The sequence below is a fragment of the Phaenicophaeus curvirostris genome, chromosome Z, assembly GCF_032191515.1.
Source record: "Phaenicophaeus curvirostris isolate KB17595 chromosome Z, BPBGC_Pcur_1.0, whole genome shotgun sequence".
Taxonomy (NCBI): domain Eukaryota; kingdom Metazoa; phylum Chordata; class Aves; order Cuculiformes; family Cuculidae; genus Phaenicophaeus; species Phaenicophaeus curvirostris.
The window spans coordinates 36852377-36868803 of record NC_091431.1 but is presented as its reverse complement, the minus strand read 5'-3'; the positions used below and the strand labels follow the sequence as shown (position 1 = coordinate 36868803).

The 16427-nt window shown below is 41.0% G+C and overlaps 1 protein-coding gene across 1 annotated transcript in view; it reads right to left on the bottom strand.

The window, feature by feature from the left end:
- The window catches only part of MAMDC2 (MAM domain containing 2), a 58738-nt gene extending 42611 nt beyond the window's left edge, over window positions 1-16127 (bottom strand). The window contains exons 1-2 of the mRNA XM_069880823.1: window positions 16079-16127; window positions 15893-16000 (exon numbers count right to left, since the gene is read on the bottom strand). Coding sequence (XP_069736924.1) covers window positions 15893-16000; window positions 16079-16109 — 139 coding nt within the window. The 5' untranslated portion in view covers window positions 16110-16127. The remainder of the gene's footprint in view (window positions 1-15892; window positions 16001-16078) is intronic.
- Between the last annotated feature and the right edge of the window lie 300 nt (window positions 16128-16427).

Genomic DNA, 16427 nt, shown 5'->3' with positions numbered 1-16427 from the left:
TTAGGAAGAATTCTTCACAATGAAGGTGGTGAGGCACTGGCATATGTTGCCCAGGGAAGCTGTGGATGCCCCATCCCTGGAAGTGTTCAAGGCCAGGTTGGATGGGACGTTGAACAACCTGATCTGGTGGGAGGTGTCCCTGCCTATGACAGAGGGGTTGGAACTGGATGATCTTTAAGGTTCCTTCAAATGCAAACCAATCTATGATTCTATGACTACAACAATGAGGTTCAATGAAATTCAGATCCTGTTCAAAATTACTCAAATGTTAATTATGACGTTTAAAACCAGCAGTGATTTGGTAACCTCAGAAGATTCTCAGATATTGAGAACAATCTTTGCTATGGAAAGATGGATTTAATGGATAAGGAACTGGTTGGACGTCTGCATCCAAAGAGTTACAGTCAACAAACAGTTCAATGTCCAAAAAACCAGAACTAAGTGGTGTCCCTCAGGGGTCTGAACAGAGACCAAGACTGTTTAATTTCTTTAGTATCTTTGTCAGTGACACAGACAGTGAGATCAAGTACACCTTCAGCAATTTTGCAGCCGACACCAAGCTCAGCAGTGTAACTGATTTTCTAGAGGGAGGGTATGTCATGCAGGAACCTCTAACAGCTTGAAAAGAGAGCCCATGCAAACCTCATTAAGTTCAACAGGGCCAAGTGCAAGGTCCTACACTAGCACTTAGGCAACCCCTAGTATTGATACAGACTGTGGAATAAGTGGATTGAGAGCAGCCCCATTGAGAACAATGTCAGCATACTGGTGGGTGTAAAACTGGATATGAGCCAGCAACATACACTTGCAGCTGAGAAAGCCCCTCAACTCCACTCTTATAAAACCCCACTTAGAATACTGCATGCAGCTCTGGGGTCTCCAGTACAAGAAAGACATGGACTCTTGAGAGCGGGTCCAGAGCAGGGCCACAAAAATGATCCGAGGGCTTGAACACCTCAGGTGTTGGTGTCGCTCTGCCTGAAGAACAGCAAGCTCTGGTGAGACTTTACTGTGGCCTAAAGATATTTAAAGGGGGCTTCTAAGAAAGATAAGAGATGGATCTTTTACCAGACTCTGTAGTGACAGGACAAAGGAAAATAATTTTAAACTGGAAGGGAGTAGGTTTAGCTTGGACATAAAGAAGAAAATTTTTATTATGAGTGTGGCAAGGCACTGGAACAGGTTGCCCAAAGAAGCTGTGAATGCCCCCATTCCTGGAAGTGTTCAAGGCCAGGCTGGAACTCAACTTGTGTAGAATATCCCTGCCCATGGCAGGTGAGTTAGACTAGGTGACCTTTAAAGGACCCTTACAACCCAAACTGTTCTGTAATTCTCTGATTCTATAATATTAAGTATGAACGTAATCATGGAATAAGTTCCTGGGATAGGAGAAAACAACAATTAGTATAGAGTACTTAATTGCATTTACCATTTCAAACCCAATTTATTTATTTAATGTTTGAATCTCAGAATCATAGAACCATAGAATCAGAATCATAAAATAGTTTGGGTTGGAAGGGACCGTAAAGATCATCTAGTTCCACCCCCTGCCATGGACAGGGACATCCCACCAGACCAGGCTGCTCAAGGCCCCATCCAACCTGGCCTTCAACACCTCCAGGGATGGGGCAGACACAGCTTCCTTGGGCAACCTGTGCCAGTGCCTCACCACACTCAAGAGTGAAGAAACTTCTCCTTATGTCTAATCTAAATCTGCCCCTCTCCAGTTTATAAACATTGCCCCTAGTCCTATCACCACAAGCCTTTAAGAACAGTCCCTCTCCAGCTTTCTTGTAGCCCCCTTCAGGTACTGGAAGGTCCCTATAAGATCTCCTTAGAGCCTTCTGTTCTCCATGCTGAACAAGCCGAACTCTCTCTGCCTGTCCTCGTATGGGAGGTGCTTCAGCCCTCTGATCATCTTTGTAGCCCTAGTTAGTTGAAAATTAAAATGTGTCATCAGTGAAGAAAACAGCAGTCAATTATTTGGAGTTATACCTGTGTAATCAGTTTTATTTGAACCTGACCAGGGAATAAATTATGCCCTCATCTCCAGAACAAGAGTCTGGAGCTGAACAGTGTATCTCACGCTCATTTCTGACACTTACTGAAGTTGTCACAGAGCAGGTCCATCCTCCCTCACAGGCTACTGCTCTTTGCATATGTGTACTTGCAGACACTTTGCTAACACCAGGCTGCACTATCAGCTACATATGATGGGAAGCAGAAGCATTTGGCATAAGGATTCAGTATTTAATGATTTTCATAATTCTTACTTTCTTGGAAAATTTTAAGGTTTGTTGTTTGGCAATTCACCTACATAAAACACTGGAAGAGCTAAATTGGTTGAGAAGCAGAGCCCCGACTCGAGGTTAAGTACAGAAGATTGGTGCGTATCGATTCCTATTTGACCTGAACTCCTTTTTCAGCACCCTTCTCTCAACAGATTTACTGTGGTCTGACTATCTAGTGCCTTCATGAAGTCAAGACAATCTCTGTTGCTCTAGACTCTCATCCATATCCTTGCACGTCTTTATTTCTTGTAGCTTTTAGGTAGGTCAGTGGAGAACAATGACTACAGGAGCGCTAATGGAAACCCTGCAGCAAATTTCTCATGCACTTCATGCAGCCTCCTCAGCAATGTGTCAGCAGAGTCACCAGCAAAATGTACAGGCCAGCTGTGCAGGTAGAGCCTGCAAACACCTCTCTCTCAAAATGATCTTATAGGCTGCCTTCTTCCATTAACTTACAGCAATGCATTATTATAAGGACCCTACAGATTGCCTCCTTTCCCTCTCAGGGACTTACCTGCTATACAGGACTGGTCATACACATACAACACTGGCGCTACACAAACTAGGATGGCACAATAACTAAATTAGCCTCAAGAGGGAGGCTTAGCTAGTGCAGATGTCCACCAGGCAATTCCATTTTCCAGTAACTTTCAAAAATTCAGGTTTTCTTCTCTTTCCACAAAATCACTTGAATATTTTCAAACCGTGAACTTACACAGAAACTTCCAGTGCTCTAGGCTTCAGCTGGAAGTCTTCCTTCCTCTCTCTCTTGAGTAGCAGAGACACTCAAGCTGACAAGCAGGTGCCACATGCAACCTTGCAGTAAATGGCCAGGTAACTTCTCTTAGCAATACTGGACTAACATGCAGGTTGACTATACACATAGCAGTGAAATTCCCTTCTAAATGCATAACTAACAGAAAATGCAAGGTGGTCTATCAAAAAGAAACAGCACAAAAGCTAGGCAACTCTGGAAAACCTAACTAACAGAAAAAGATCTATCTGACCCGGCACGGGAAAAGACTCTTGAGTCCTCAGTAAGGAACAATTGATCAGGTAACTCTATTTTTAACTTTAACACCAGCTGTGAAGTCTACTCCAAATTCACAAGTGTGTTTTCATATAAAAAACCCACCAATTACAGAATTTTATTTTTCACCTACATGTGATGGTACAAGCCTCACATACCACTAATATTACTTCCATATATGACAACTTCACTGTACAAAGTTGTCTCTTCTTTTTCAAACAAACTACAGTTACTGCCTTACTATTACTCACCAGTTTGACAGTTTAAAATAAGCAGTAGAAGCAGCTATCTTTAGAAAACAATCTGGTATTGGTATAAATCCTTTCCTGTTTCTACTTAAGCATACAAGAATAGACATGGCTATGAAAGAAATCCATGGCACAGACTTGTAAACATATTTTATTCCTCACACAGACAGCCTTTATAATTTGTTTGTGCCCTAGGCTTTACCATGTCCCCAAAGCACATCTCTACAGGGAAAAAAAATTAAGTAAATCTGCTTTTCTTGAAGATATTTATTATTGCTACATTGGGTACACTTTAAAAATCCAAGTACCAGTTTTCATCTGCATATGCATATGTACTCCAGCACTCCAGGCAGCCTTTACCTCCCTTTACAAGGACTTACGAATTTAAACAAACATGAACTAGTTTACACTTAGGAAAACCATAACCATTCATCTTCCAGTTACTATGAGGGTTTCAAATTTATTCACAGCTACAGGAGTATATGACTGCTCAAGCTATGGCTCAAAGCCTGAGCAGTACTAAAAGCTCCCCATTATGTTGCTGCCTGTATTAAATAATTTTTCTACTGAAATCTTAAGGATGGTACCAAACTATGCAGCTTTAAAATAGAAAATTACTCAGTGCAGAGTAGAGGCAAGATATAAAACCAGCGGTATTATCCCAACTCTTCTACTGATTCCCACTGTTGTTCTGCCACAACCATATTGGATAAAATTGTCTATCACCTGACACTTGGGTACAGAGATATGATTTTCCTAGGATGAGATAAGTAGGTCTCAATCTTTTGCACAGGAAGATTGTGTAGCATGGCTTGACACATGGAAGAGTGTCTTTAAGTCCCCTCTCATCTGGCTCCAACCCCTACTTAAAGCTTCAAGTTTCAAGCTGTGTACCTGCTGCAAGTGTGTACCTGTTTAAGGCAGGGAATACACTTCTCTGTACATTAGGCACCTAGCGCATGAGGGAAGGAGACAAGAAGGGATTTGCAATGAGCAGACAGTAATAAATGATAAATAAATAATAAATACTGATAATGAATTACAAGTCAGCTTGGGGATGCATGGTATGGGAAACCTAAGCTCTCTATTTATCTAACAGACGCAAGACAGACAGCACAGACATCTACATCTGCTTTGTCAATTGCCTGAACCTATTCTGATAAGCTGAGAACAACCCAGAGCCTATATCCATTCATTCACCTGCCTCCTGCTGACTCTCCTAAACAATTATTGTCGACTCTGTCATATGGCCATAAATGAACTCAACTCACTTTGGCAAACAGCTGTGAAATGGGACTTTTGGTCAAGGAAGTTCATCTGCAGAATGATCTGCTAAGAGTGATTATATGGAGCAGAACTAGTTTGCTAAAGTGTAAAAACTGCAAAACAGCACACAACAAAGAAAAGGAGCCTCCAAATGGAAATTACTAAGAAGGTATGAAATTAGGAAGAACAGATGCTTCTGCAAAATGCATCAGGTGCACTATGCCTTAGCTTATCTGTTTCCTATGAAATCTTGCAGCCATGAGCATTTGAAGACCTTAGCAACACCATAATCAAGCCCCAAAAATATCAGTGAAGAACAAGGTCTCCATATCTTGTGAACAACAATTAAGAGATCCGTTATGCAACAGGGGCCCTACAACAAAATCTCACTTCTTCTTTTGAATGAGGGTGCAAAGATTTCATATACACATACACATAAAAAGGACTCCAGCATATGCAAATACATGTGACTAATCTGTTTAATTCTTACCTTAAAAAGTACCAGAAATTATCTTCTTCATTGTGGGTGGAGACCTCTCTAAAAGACCACTGTAGCAGGACTTTTCTTAGTTTTCAGTCAAAACCATGAAGATACTATAGAATCATAGAATGTTGAGGTAGGAAGGGACCTCTAGAGGTCATCTGGTCCAAATACCCCTGCTCATGTCTGGAAGACTTCTGCGTATCTCCAAGGACGAAGACTCAGGCACCTTCCAGCCACTCTCACAGTAAGAAAAGTGTTTCCCGATGTTCAGAGGAAACATCCTGTGTTTCAGGTTGTGCCCACTGCCTGTGCCACAGTGTTCTGTCACTGGGCACCACTGAAGAGAGCTTAGCTCCGTCTTCTTTACATTGTCCCTTCACATATTCAAATTTATTTATGTAAGATCCCCAATATATGTACGAACCTAAGCAAACCAATAGATTTCTCAGCACAGAGGCAGCTCAAAAAATCCAGATGCCATCCAAAATTTTCTGGCTGAGATGCTATTATACCCAGTCATAGCAATAAAGCTGTGCCATCCAAGATATGACAACATCTGAAACAGTAAGTATAAAGCCAGGGAAAATTCAAGATTGCTATTTGTATCTCCCCAAGAAAGTCAGCATTACTTATTTCCAAAGAAAATATGCCACAAACCAAATTATCATCATTTTGCAAAAAAAATACATGGAAGAAAAATTAAGGCAGAACTCATGGGTTTTACCTATGAAAGGCTCAGACATGTACACCCTCATGAAGGCAGGACTACCAACTCCTGGGGGATTTAGTGGAACGTCTCAATAGCCACACAGACACATAAAAATATTTATTGCCCACTCAGCCTTCCCACACTATTTCTCAAACATATCTTTCCTATACTCCATACAATGAATAGTCTGTGTTTACCCTGTAATAGAAAGCACACAGACTTACAGCTCCTTTCTACCCTGCTACTCCCAACATACGCCAAGAAGAATGGATGACTTTTCTGCAACATAACAGAAAGTACTTGGACCACTTCAGTTTACCACAGCCCCCCAAAAATATGGAATGTGCTGCCAAAGGGCCCTCCAGCATTCACAAGTCTTGTAGTACACATGAAGACTTTACCTCAGAAGTAACTCCGCCTTACAGCTACTTACATGAATATGGGGCTAGCCTGGATTCTCATAGCCAGGCACCAATCTCATCATCTAACTTGAGTGAACAGACAGCCATAAAATACAAGTGACTAAAAGGAAGTTTGCATCCTTTCTATATTTCACCATTCCTTATTCCTGACAGAGTTCTCATCCTACCTGCTAATGCTAGCCTTCTTCAATGGACATGTTCGTGTAGTTACTGAAAGACAAAAAATTATGTTCCAGGATGGGAGAAACATGGCTCAGCAAATATGAAATGGGCCTATGAAAGGAGACATGTTCTGATTGCAAGATCTACAAATGAATCAGGTAGTAACACTGAACAATTCACCTTACTTACATTAGCTGAGGGTTTCTACCACAAGTAAAAAGTTCAAGTTTTACTGAAGAAACGTTTACATAGTTAATCCAAACTTTGCTCCTAGATACAGTGCATTAAAATGTGATCTTTATTATTCACAGAGCAGGCAGGATTGCCTAGCTTCCTTACCTTCCAGGCACAGTTTTTTGCTCCCAAGCTGAACACAAGATAATTTCCCTAGACACACAGAACTTGCTTTGACCTTTGTTCAACCTGAGTGCTAGACAAGGCAACAGTCTTACAGTATTGGTTAATTGTTATGATGTAATGCCAAAAAATTCAAGAATCTGAAAGATGGAGAATGACTTCCTTTGATAACTGTGCATGTTACTATGGTTTTAGGTACAATAGCTCCAATCTCCCCTTCAATTTCTGTAGTTCTTCCTGCATTTTTAATATGCAATATGGTTTGTGGCCTGGCAAATTTGAAAAAAAATCATCAAGTCACAACAGAGCCTCCTTAAGGATTTTAATGATTCACTAACTAAAAACCATGAAGACACTGTTTCCTAAAAGACTTTTGCTGATATTTCAAATGGAAATCTTATTACTGTGATTCATCAATATACTAGGACTCGCAAGGTCGTCGGAACAGAGCAATGTGTACCATGCAGCTCCTACTTTATCAGAAAATACATCTACCTAAAACAACATTCAAATTACAACCACTTAATTATTCAGCCTACTTGAGCTGTATAAGATACTAGTCTTGTACCATGTTTGCCAAAAGAAATTGTGTTGGAGGAATTGCCATATACCATACAAGAAACACTGTTAATCAAAGAGCCTTTTTAAAGTGGCAGGCATTATACTGTTAGGCAAAATTGTAGGCATCTTTCACTTGCTTATCATACAATCAAGGATTATAATAACCAGACATGAGTCTTTGGCTGCCTAGAACCCCAGAGAAGGACAGGGCAAAAGATGTTTACTCTTTTAGATAGCAATAACAAAACATGCTCAAATGATGTAGCAGCTTCTAAACTACCAAAGAATTATATGAAGTTACGTGGCTGACGATGTTGGTGTTTTATGTGATCTTCTGTTGCATTACTGTTACAAAGTAATATTAAGAGACTAAAAAATTAAGGGTTCAAGGAAAATTATTCTTTTTTTTTTTACCCTTTTTTTCAGAGGTAACAGTACTAGGCTTCACCCATTTGACAAATTTAATCAGTCAACCCATTATAGCATTGCCTGTGCTGCTGTTGCACAAGGTGGCTGGTGATGAAAAAACTCCTTAGACAACCATTTGTAACTGAGTTTGGCTTATTTTTCCATTCAGCTTTCAAAGTTTTCCACGTGATAGCATCCTATATAAGATGACTATTAAGGCATTTTCAGTCTGATTTTATTACAACTCTGAACAGTGTGTACCATATGCAAGGTGAACAAGTAAGCTCAACAAAAACTTAAAAGAAGAAACATTTCTGAAATGTCTATTGTCACAACAGGACAAGTGTAAACTTATTTTTCCTCACTACAATACTTGACCCGTCCTCACTCCAAATTTTATACTGAAAATTAAAAGTGCTGAGAATAACTTCCTTTCCCTTCAAAAATTGAACTGGCAAATGACTGGATCTCCTCTTAATTTTCAAGATGATTATGTATATAGTAAAACAAGATCAATGACCACAAAGTATTTTATACTGCCTGTCAGCAGTTTTACTGATATAAGAAGTCATGCCGTGCAGGCACCCTGAAAATCTTAAAAAGATATTTTAGTTTGATTAATTTAAAAGTCTGTCATTTTTTTGCAGAAACCAAAAACATTTCTAGCTCTTTTCAGCAGGGAAATTTGCAGCAGACTTCAACAATATTTGAACAGTATGTATCCACCCTGTTTATAATAGAAGCTGAAAATAAATTATTTAACTTCCTATTAATGGAGAACATAACAGTACAAAGCTAGACTGATTTCCTAATCCTGGCCCTATCTATCTCCATCAGAGCCAACCACAGCAGCTGTGATTTTAGATGGCCAGCTAGATCACTTATTTCTGTCCACAATTTAAGAAGCATATTGCTCTCTACAACTACCTGGAAGGAGATTGTAGCAAGGTGGATATTGGTCTCTTCTCCCAGGTAACAAGTGACAGGTCAAGAGAAAACAGCCTTAAGTTGCACTGAGGCAGATTAGACTAGATATTAGGGAAAATTTCTTCACCAGAAGGGTTGTCAAGCATTGGGCTGCCCAGGGAAGTGGTTGAGTCACCACCCCTGGGGGTATTTCAAAGTCATGTATATGTGATGCTTAGGGACATGGTTAAGGGTTGGACTCAATGATCTTAAATGATTTTTCTCATCTAAATGATTCTATGATTCCATAGAACTGTACCCCAACCTCCACTGTTCAGCTGAGACAAGCCCAGACCCCTGCAGCCTTGCAGGCAAACTCTGGGTATAGTCATCTTGCCTACATGTACAAGCTGCAGTGATGTGACCATGATCACATGGGTAGGTTGTGCAATCAAGATGCATGGTTGCATTATTTATTAAAGCTACCCCAGGTTATGTTCAAATGAGCTGAAGGCTCTATATAAGTGGCTGCTACACAAATGCACAGATAACTTTTCATGTAAACATGCAGCATTTTGACCTGTGAAGCTGCAATATAATTTTTACTAAGTGTGGTTTACTGTGCTGTATCAGTTTACTGTGGTTTACTGTGCTCCACCCTACTAACGAGTTACATACTTTGTTACCTGGAGGAAATTAGTTTTTCTCTAGGGTTATGTGCAAGTTACTTGTTTGAGGTGATTTGGCCTTCATCACCACTCACAAGCACTCATTTGCCCTCCTACAGTTGTGGGGGGTTTTTTTTCAGTTTCAAGTAGGAAATTATCTATTTCAGTTGTTTTCATGCAAAACAAAGACCAGGCTATTATCAGGAGGTGCAGGTATATTAAGTAAACATTAATTTTATAATAGCTGTCCCCCCTCTCTTGTGGCTAGCCTCCACACTAATGTAGAACACACTAAAATAGCTTGTTGACTTTCACTGAATAACTAACAGATGTGAAAATACACTTCTGAGAATGTTACTGTCCTGTGGAGAAAGAGAAATGCTTTGAAACTCATCTCTCACACAGTGACTCACTGATAACAATTTAGGATTCTTTTGTTCTCCTGCTGCAAATGGAAAGCCATCACAAGTGTCACACATAGGCAGCTGCTTATGAAGACCTCCATGAATATAACATGCTCTTGGCCATCTTTTTTTTGCACAAAAATTGCCTCTGCAAATGAGGAAAAATATTGTAATAACCATAATTTGAGCATAGTTCAATAAAAATGCTATCACCCTGAGGGATAGGACAGAAGTTAAACCTGGGCAAGAAAAATACCAGACTTCCTACTGGTATCAGCAAGACAAAGGATAGGCTGGAGCAAGGCTGGATGCTACTCACACATGGTACTGTTTAACTGCTGTTGACAAACTGAAAAACAAACAGCAAGAAGAAATCAGTTGCTAACACAACAGTAGCAGCTGAGCAGTCAAAGTGGAGCATGTAGGACAAATGGCTCCAGAGGTGAAGGAGAAATAGGAACAGGAGGGTTGAAATGTACCAGAAGTATCTGAAAGTCAGCCTTCCCACCCCCCCACCCCCCAGCCTTGGGAGTGACTAGGAAGGACAGTTATCACTCCAAACAGAATTATTTTGGCCAGGAAGACATCAAATGGCGTTCGGGGTTGACATGCCGAGGCTACAAGTTTGGGAGACCCAAACCAATAAGATCCCATGGCAGGCTGTATTTATAAGCTGAAAACGTTGCCGTTGAGCATGCATGTGGCATGCCACTCTGTTTTTGCTGCAGATTGGTACAAGCTGGTGAACTGCCCTCTGCTTTGTTCCCAATTATACAGTTATCACGAACATGTGAGACCACCTGTCTCATCCTGGAGTTGTAGAAAGCCAGTGATGTTACATCCTTCTTACATTTTAAAGTTGCTTATTTTCCTGTGTTGCAGACAGATGGAAAGAAAACAGGCTACAGACATGCCCATCTATCTGCCAGGTTAAGAACTGTGTTTTCTGTGCAAAAAAATCTAGGATAACCAATGATGAGCTGTTTCATTATTCTACATATTACAACCAAATGACCTGGCATCCAAGATGAGCAAGCTTAGGTCAAAAAAGGTTAGTTTTAAGTCATATGGCATAGCTGTTAAATACACACTATTTAACTGGTATGCAGGCCATGTTTAGATTTTAGATTCCTTAATGCTGCTGCTCTCATGCCTGACTTATCTGATGCCCTGGGACGGTTGTCCTGCCCCTTGACATTATTTTCCATCTTAAAACCATTTTAAAGTGCAACTCTAAGATAAGCATGTCCCAAAAGGCAAACCTCAGGTTTTTCACACTGTTAGTAATGTTGCTTGCTTACTTGCCTACCATAAACTGTTACCTGAAGGATGCCCATTTTGAGTGTATCACAGAAACAGAGTCAAGGAGTAACGCAGCAAAAAGTAGGTATGTTTTATGAAGAAGAAAATCAGGCTGTTTTGTAAATTCATTACAATTTATTAGTCCTGAATGAAATCTTTTTCTTTTTAATGAAGAATGTCCTTTGGAATACTAAAGTGAAAAAATTATTTCAAAAAATCTCTGAAATGCAGGCTATTAAAATAAATACTTGAAGACATGAGATTTGAATTAATACAAATAATTTTAGAAGTAAAGCAATACACAAAATATGCATTTAAAGCTGCTAATGATCATATGAAAGCCAGATGTATATGGCTGTGTCAACAACCAGTTATAGCTTGTGCAGTCTAGTGCCACAAAGCTCACTGACATGGCAAGTTGCTTGATGACACTCCACAGAGGAGCAAAGGTGATGGGTACAAAGGCAATAGGTACAAACCCCATTGCTGCTACTACTAAAATAGCTCCAAGCCCGGTGTAATTGGCAGTGCATGGGCACATTTAACAATGGTCACTTGATTTTTGTAACACATTGCTAATAAAAGCAATCTCTCTTACCTATAGCTTGCAGTGGTAATAGACAAATTTCTTATCTCATGCTTAAATCCAGACAAATACGTGCAGCACAGCAAACTCCATTACTGCAATTTGAGCCAACAGCCTAAACACTACTTCTAGCTCTATTAAAATGGTATCTGATAAAATCGAGGAAGATTGAGAGCAAAACATACGTATACACACAGGCACACGCAATGCTGTACAGCACTCTTGGAAAAAAATGTAAACATGGCCCAGAATCACAGAAAAGATGTGCCATAGTTATTGTGTCCAATAAAACTTAATCGATAATAATGCTGTGAGCAGAATGTCCTTACAGTCAGATTATGCTGACTCTGTGCTGGATGGGGCTGGCAGGAAAGAAAAAAGGCCAAAATCCAACCCTGCAGAATGGCTGCAACTGACTTAGGGCTGTGTTTCCTACTCACGTTTCAGGTGGGTCCACATGCATTTATTTATTACTCTACTCAGTATTACTGCCTATTACATACAGAACCTTCCCTTGTTTTAAGGCATGAAGAAAGAAAGTAATCTTCCACTTGCTGAAGAAGATCACAGCATTTAAAAAGCACACGTCCCCTGAAATAAATGCTCAATTTGGTTAAACAAAATCTCAATATATTTTATTAAATCCTATCATACAAAGTTGGACAGTACTTTTAGAATTAACCAGGTCTTTCCCTTGCAACACATACGCTGCAAACACAGAAGTAAATTCCTGCGGAACCTGGCCACTACGCACCTGCAAAGCTTTATGCTTCACCATAACTGGTCATGAACTCATGCTAAATATACCTGTAGGTTTTAATGGTGAGCAACATGGTATTCCAGCTCCTCAGCTATGTCTAAATGCCAGAGTGGTGATGAATATAGATCTACTTTCTAAATTTCTCATCCATTACTTCTGTCCAAGAAGCCTGATCTTTGTCTTACGTTCCATACCTGGATTTTTTAAAATAAATTATCTGTTCAGAGGCATCAAGGATGCAAGAATATTTATGGGAGCATGCCTAAACCTCAAGCATTAAAATGGACCATTGACACCTGGGCTTATGTGTACTAGCAAATTGCTTAATGCTTGCAGATCTTACCACTTCTCTACTGATCACAATCAAGTTCATCAGATTTCAGAACCAGGATTACATGATGATGGCCTTCTCCTGAGCAACAACATTTCTGTGTTCCTTGTGTAGCTAGTACCCTATGAACACCCACTTAATGAAGCACAACACAGTTGCAAGGGATTTCCCTGCTTACACTGAAAACAGAAATGGCACATTAGGAAGCATGATGCTATATTTACTCAGCCTGGACCATGACCTCAGCTGGGCATGCTTCTCAGTCACAGGTAGTAAGCTCCCAATAAATTAATATCCTCAGCTGTTTCCCTATTTTACATACTCCTTTGCATGGTAACTGTGTGCTAAATATCATTATAATTCTAAAATGCAAACACCAAGTTAGCAGAGAACTGACTCAAAAAGACAACGGTTAAAAAGAGCACCTTGTTTAGAGACTTCAAAGTCCTATTCTTGAATTTATAGCCATGTGAGAGAGCTTGTGGCTCACAGAGAGTTTCAGTGAAGCAGAAGTTTATGGGAGTTAAGGTCCAGTGGACAGATATTATAGTAAAACATCCACTGTTTCTTGTGCAGTTGGTATTCTACAAGCATCCAGTTCATTAGGGCCTGATTTGCCAATCTTGAGTAAAGCAGTAAAGACTGAAACAGCTATCCATTTCAGCACTGACTATTTTGTTTTAATTTTTTCTTTTATATTTGACTAAAATGGACTGTAAAATGTCAGTCAATTACAGGTACCAAAACTTCAGCTAAAAAAAAAATCTTTAAAATTATACAAATGATAAAATTAAGCACACAAAAAATCTTGTATACCAGAATACTTGAGTAAAGCCAGAGATATTTTAAAAAGCAGCTGAACCTTGGAAACCTAACGGTTTAAGTGTCAATGCTTAGCTGTAAACAAAAGCAAGATTTAGCCTGACACTTCTTTTCTTTGCCTGGCCCTTCAGAAGAGATTGGCTTCCTTGGCAACCCGGCAGAAAACTTTCAAGTATGGAGTGGAAATTTCTGGGCAGGATTTTAGTTATACTTACATAATCTTGACAGTCTGGCACAGGACCACAAAACTTAGAGATTTATAAGATGAAAGAACTTGCACTGCAAGTCAGATAATGCCTATAAAAGATTTGTTGTATACAATTTTATATTACAAATCATATTTTAAAATACTAAAACAATTCTGAAGTAATGCAAAGAGAAGTGGAACAATTCAAAGCTAAGCTGCCACTCCCATCCTTAATTTCCCCTGTTGTCCCAGTAAATTACCACATGGACATACACTGACCTGCAAATACCAGGGCCCAGTGCTGCCAAAAGCAACATGGTTAAACCATATGAAAGAGTAAAAGAGCATCTAAAAATGACTGGTTTTGCACACCTGCTACATAGATTGGGATGATCTGTTTTCAACTAGATACAGTTATGATTCTATGTATTTCTGAAGAGCTTAATATACTGTGTGCCAAATGTTTGCATGGAACAACTTACTATGATTAAATAACAGACTGCAGAAAAAAAGAAAAGGTTTATAATGGAAATGCTGAGAAAGCTATGGCTATTAAGAGAGCTCGTATACCATATGTCCTCCCAGAATATAACAGTTCAGTTGCATGTCTTTGGAAAACAAAATCTAAAGTAACAGAAGCTGTGTAGCCAAGAGTATGCTTATCGTGACACATCAAAATCAAACTATGACAACCAAAAGCGTTCCGTGGGCCAAAAAAAGTAGGCTGCTGCCGATCCAAATTTCTGATCAAACTTCCCCATTTCTTGAAGCACCACAGCATGGATATGCAGAACATGATTTACATCCATTTCTGCAGGTATTGCTCCCAGCATCTCACAGTCCCTAGAGGCTGAATCAGTACGACTACCATGTGGTTCCCCATTAGTCATAAGGAGGAACTGCAACTGCCAGGACAGGCGGCTTAAGAGGGCATAATGCTGAGAGGCATAGCTGGGAAAGCAAAGATGGTTACTAAATTTCCACTGTTATCATCAAAAATGGAGTAAAATCTCAGTATATTTCAATAAAAAACACAACAAACAATTATTTTACTCATGACATACTCACAGACTTTTCTAAGTTAGCACTCTTCATGTGTTCTCAAACCCTAATGATTAATCTGAAAATTAACAACTAAGGTGACTTACTCTGTATATGTGAGAACTGGGTACAAATCAGGTAAAAAAAAAAGTTTCATCATCAACCAAGAAACAAGTGGAATGATAAAACTGAACTGTCCAGTTTTGAATTTAGTACTGTTGAGGGGCGATGAGGGGTGTCTATCTCTTTGTACCTGCACTCACCTCCTCATTATCCTTGGAGCCTGTTTTGGATCTTAAAAACTTTGGAAACACAGTCCCTTTTACTGTGTGAGCACAATTTTCACTTTATGAATGACATTGTGGCCAGAACGTAAGAAAACCTAAACTATTTTATTGTGCAGTTACAACCACGTTGTATTTATTTACGTTTAGTCGGTTTGTTCATATTGATTCTGTAAAAAACTGCAGCGCACACCAAAGAACTTACCAAGTAAGAGTTGCATGGAAATTCTGTAGAGTGACTGGATTTTGTTCTGTCTTGCAAGGGCAGTCAGTCTTAGTAAAGCCTGATACAAGCTACAGAAAGGCTAATGGTTATGTTTTTCCTACCGAGCTGCAGGTACCACAAGTGGAAAAGTCTTAAGTGAACACGATGTAAAGGCAGGTCGGATTGCGAGGATTGTCTCCCGTGACGAAAACGCAACCGGTTCTAGAGATGAACTCAAAATCTATTTAGAGAACACAATAATGCAGCTTAATAGGAATTCGGCAGATGTGGGTGGTTTTTTTTCTAGGAAAAGGATAATAGATTTGACAACAGACACCTTTTCCCTAGAGCAACCGAGAGGAGGAGGAGGAGGGCACGAGGACACCCTGCAAAAACCCGCGTGGGGAGGGAGAGCGGCGGCCCCGCGCGGGGCTCGGCGCGGGCGGAGCGGCTCCTACCTTCGCCGTGCAGCGCCCAGGGCAGATGCGCGTAGTCCCACTCGTAGCCGCAGACGCTGTCCTCGAAGGCGCAGGAGCCGGGGGCGAGCGCGGCGGCGAGGCGCAGGGCTGCAAGGACAAAAGCGAGCCCAGGTCACCGCCCGGCCGCCCCCGGGGGCTGCGGGACGGGGCCGGCGGCCGGCTTACCGTGCGCGGCGAGCAGGCAGAGCCGCAACATCGCGGCGGGCCGGCCGGGGCTGGCGGGGCGGCGGCGGCGCCGAGCGCGGCGCCCCGGGGGGCGGTGGCTGCGGGCAGCGGGGCGGCCCGGGCCGGCCCACCCCCGGCAGCGGCTACCCGCACCGGGAACCCGCGCTCCTGGGGGCGAGAGGGAGGCAGGAGTTGCCGGCGTGATCCGAGAGCTGCCGCTGGTAGGACTGCAGGACAGCTCGGGAGGGATCGCCCCTCCAAGCCCTTCCCAGAAGGCAGCCAGCTCTGATCCCAAGGGCAAGTCCTGTCTGACCAACCTAGTGGGTCTCTATGATGGGGTAACCTCAGC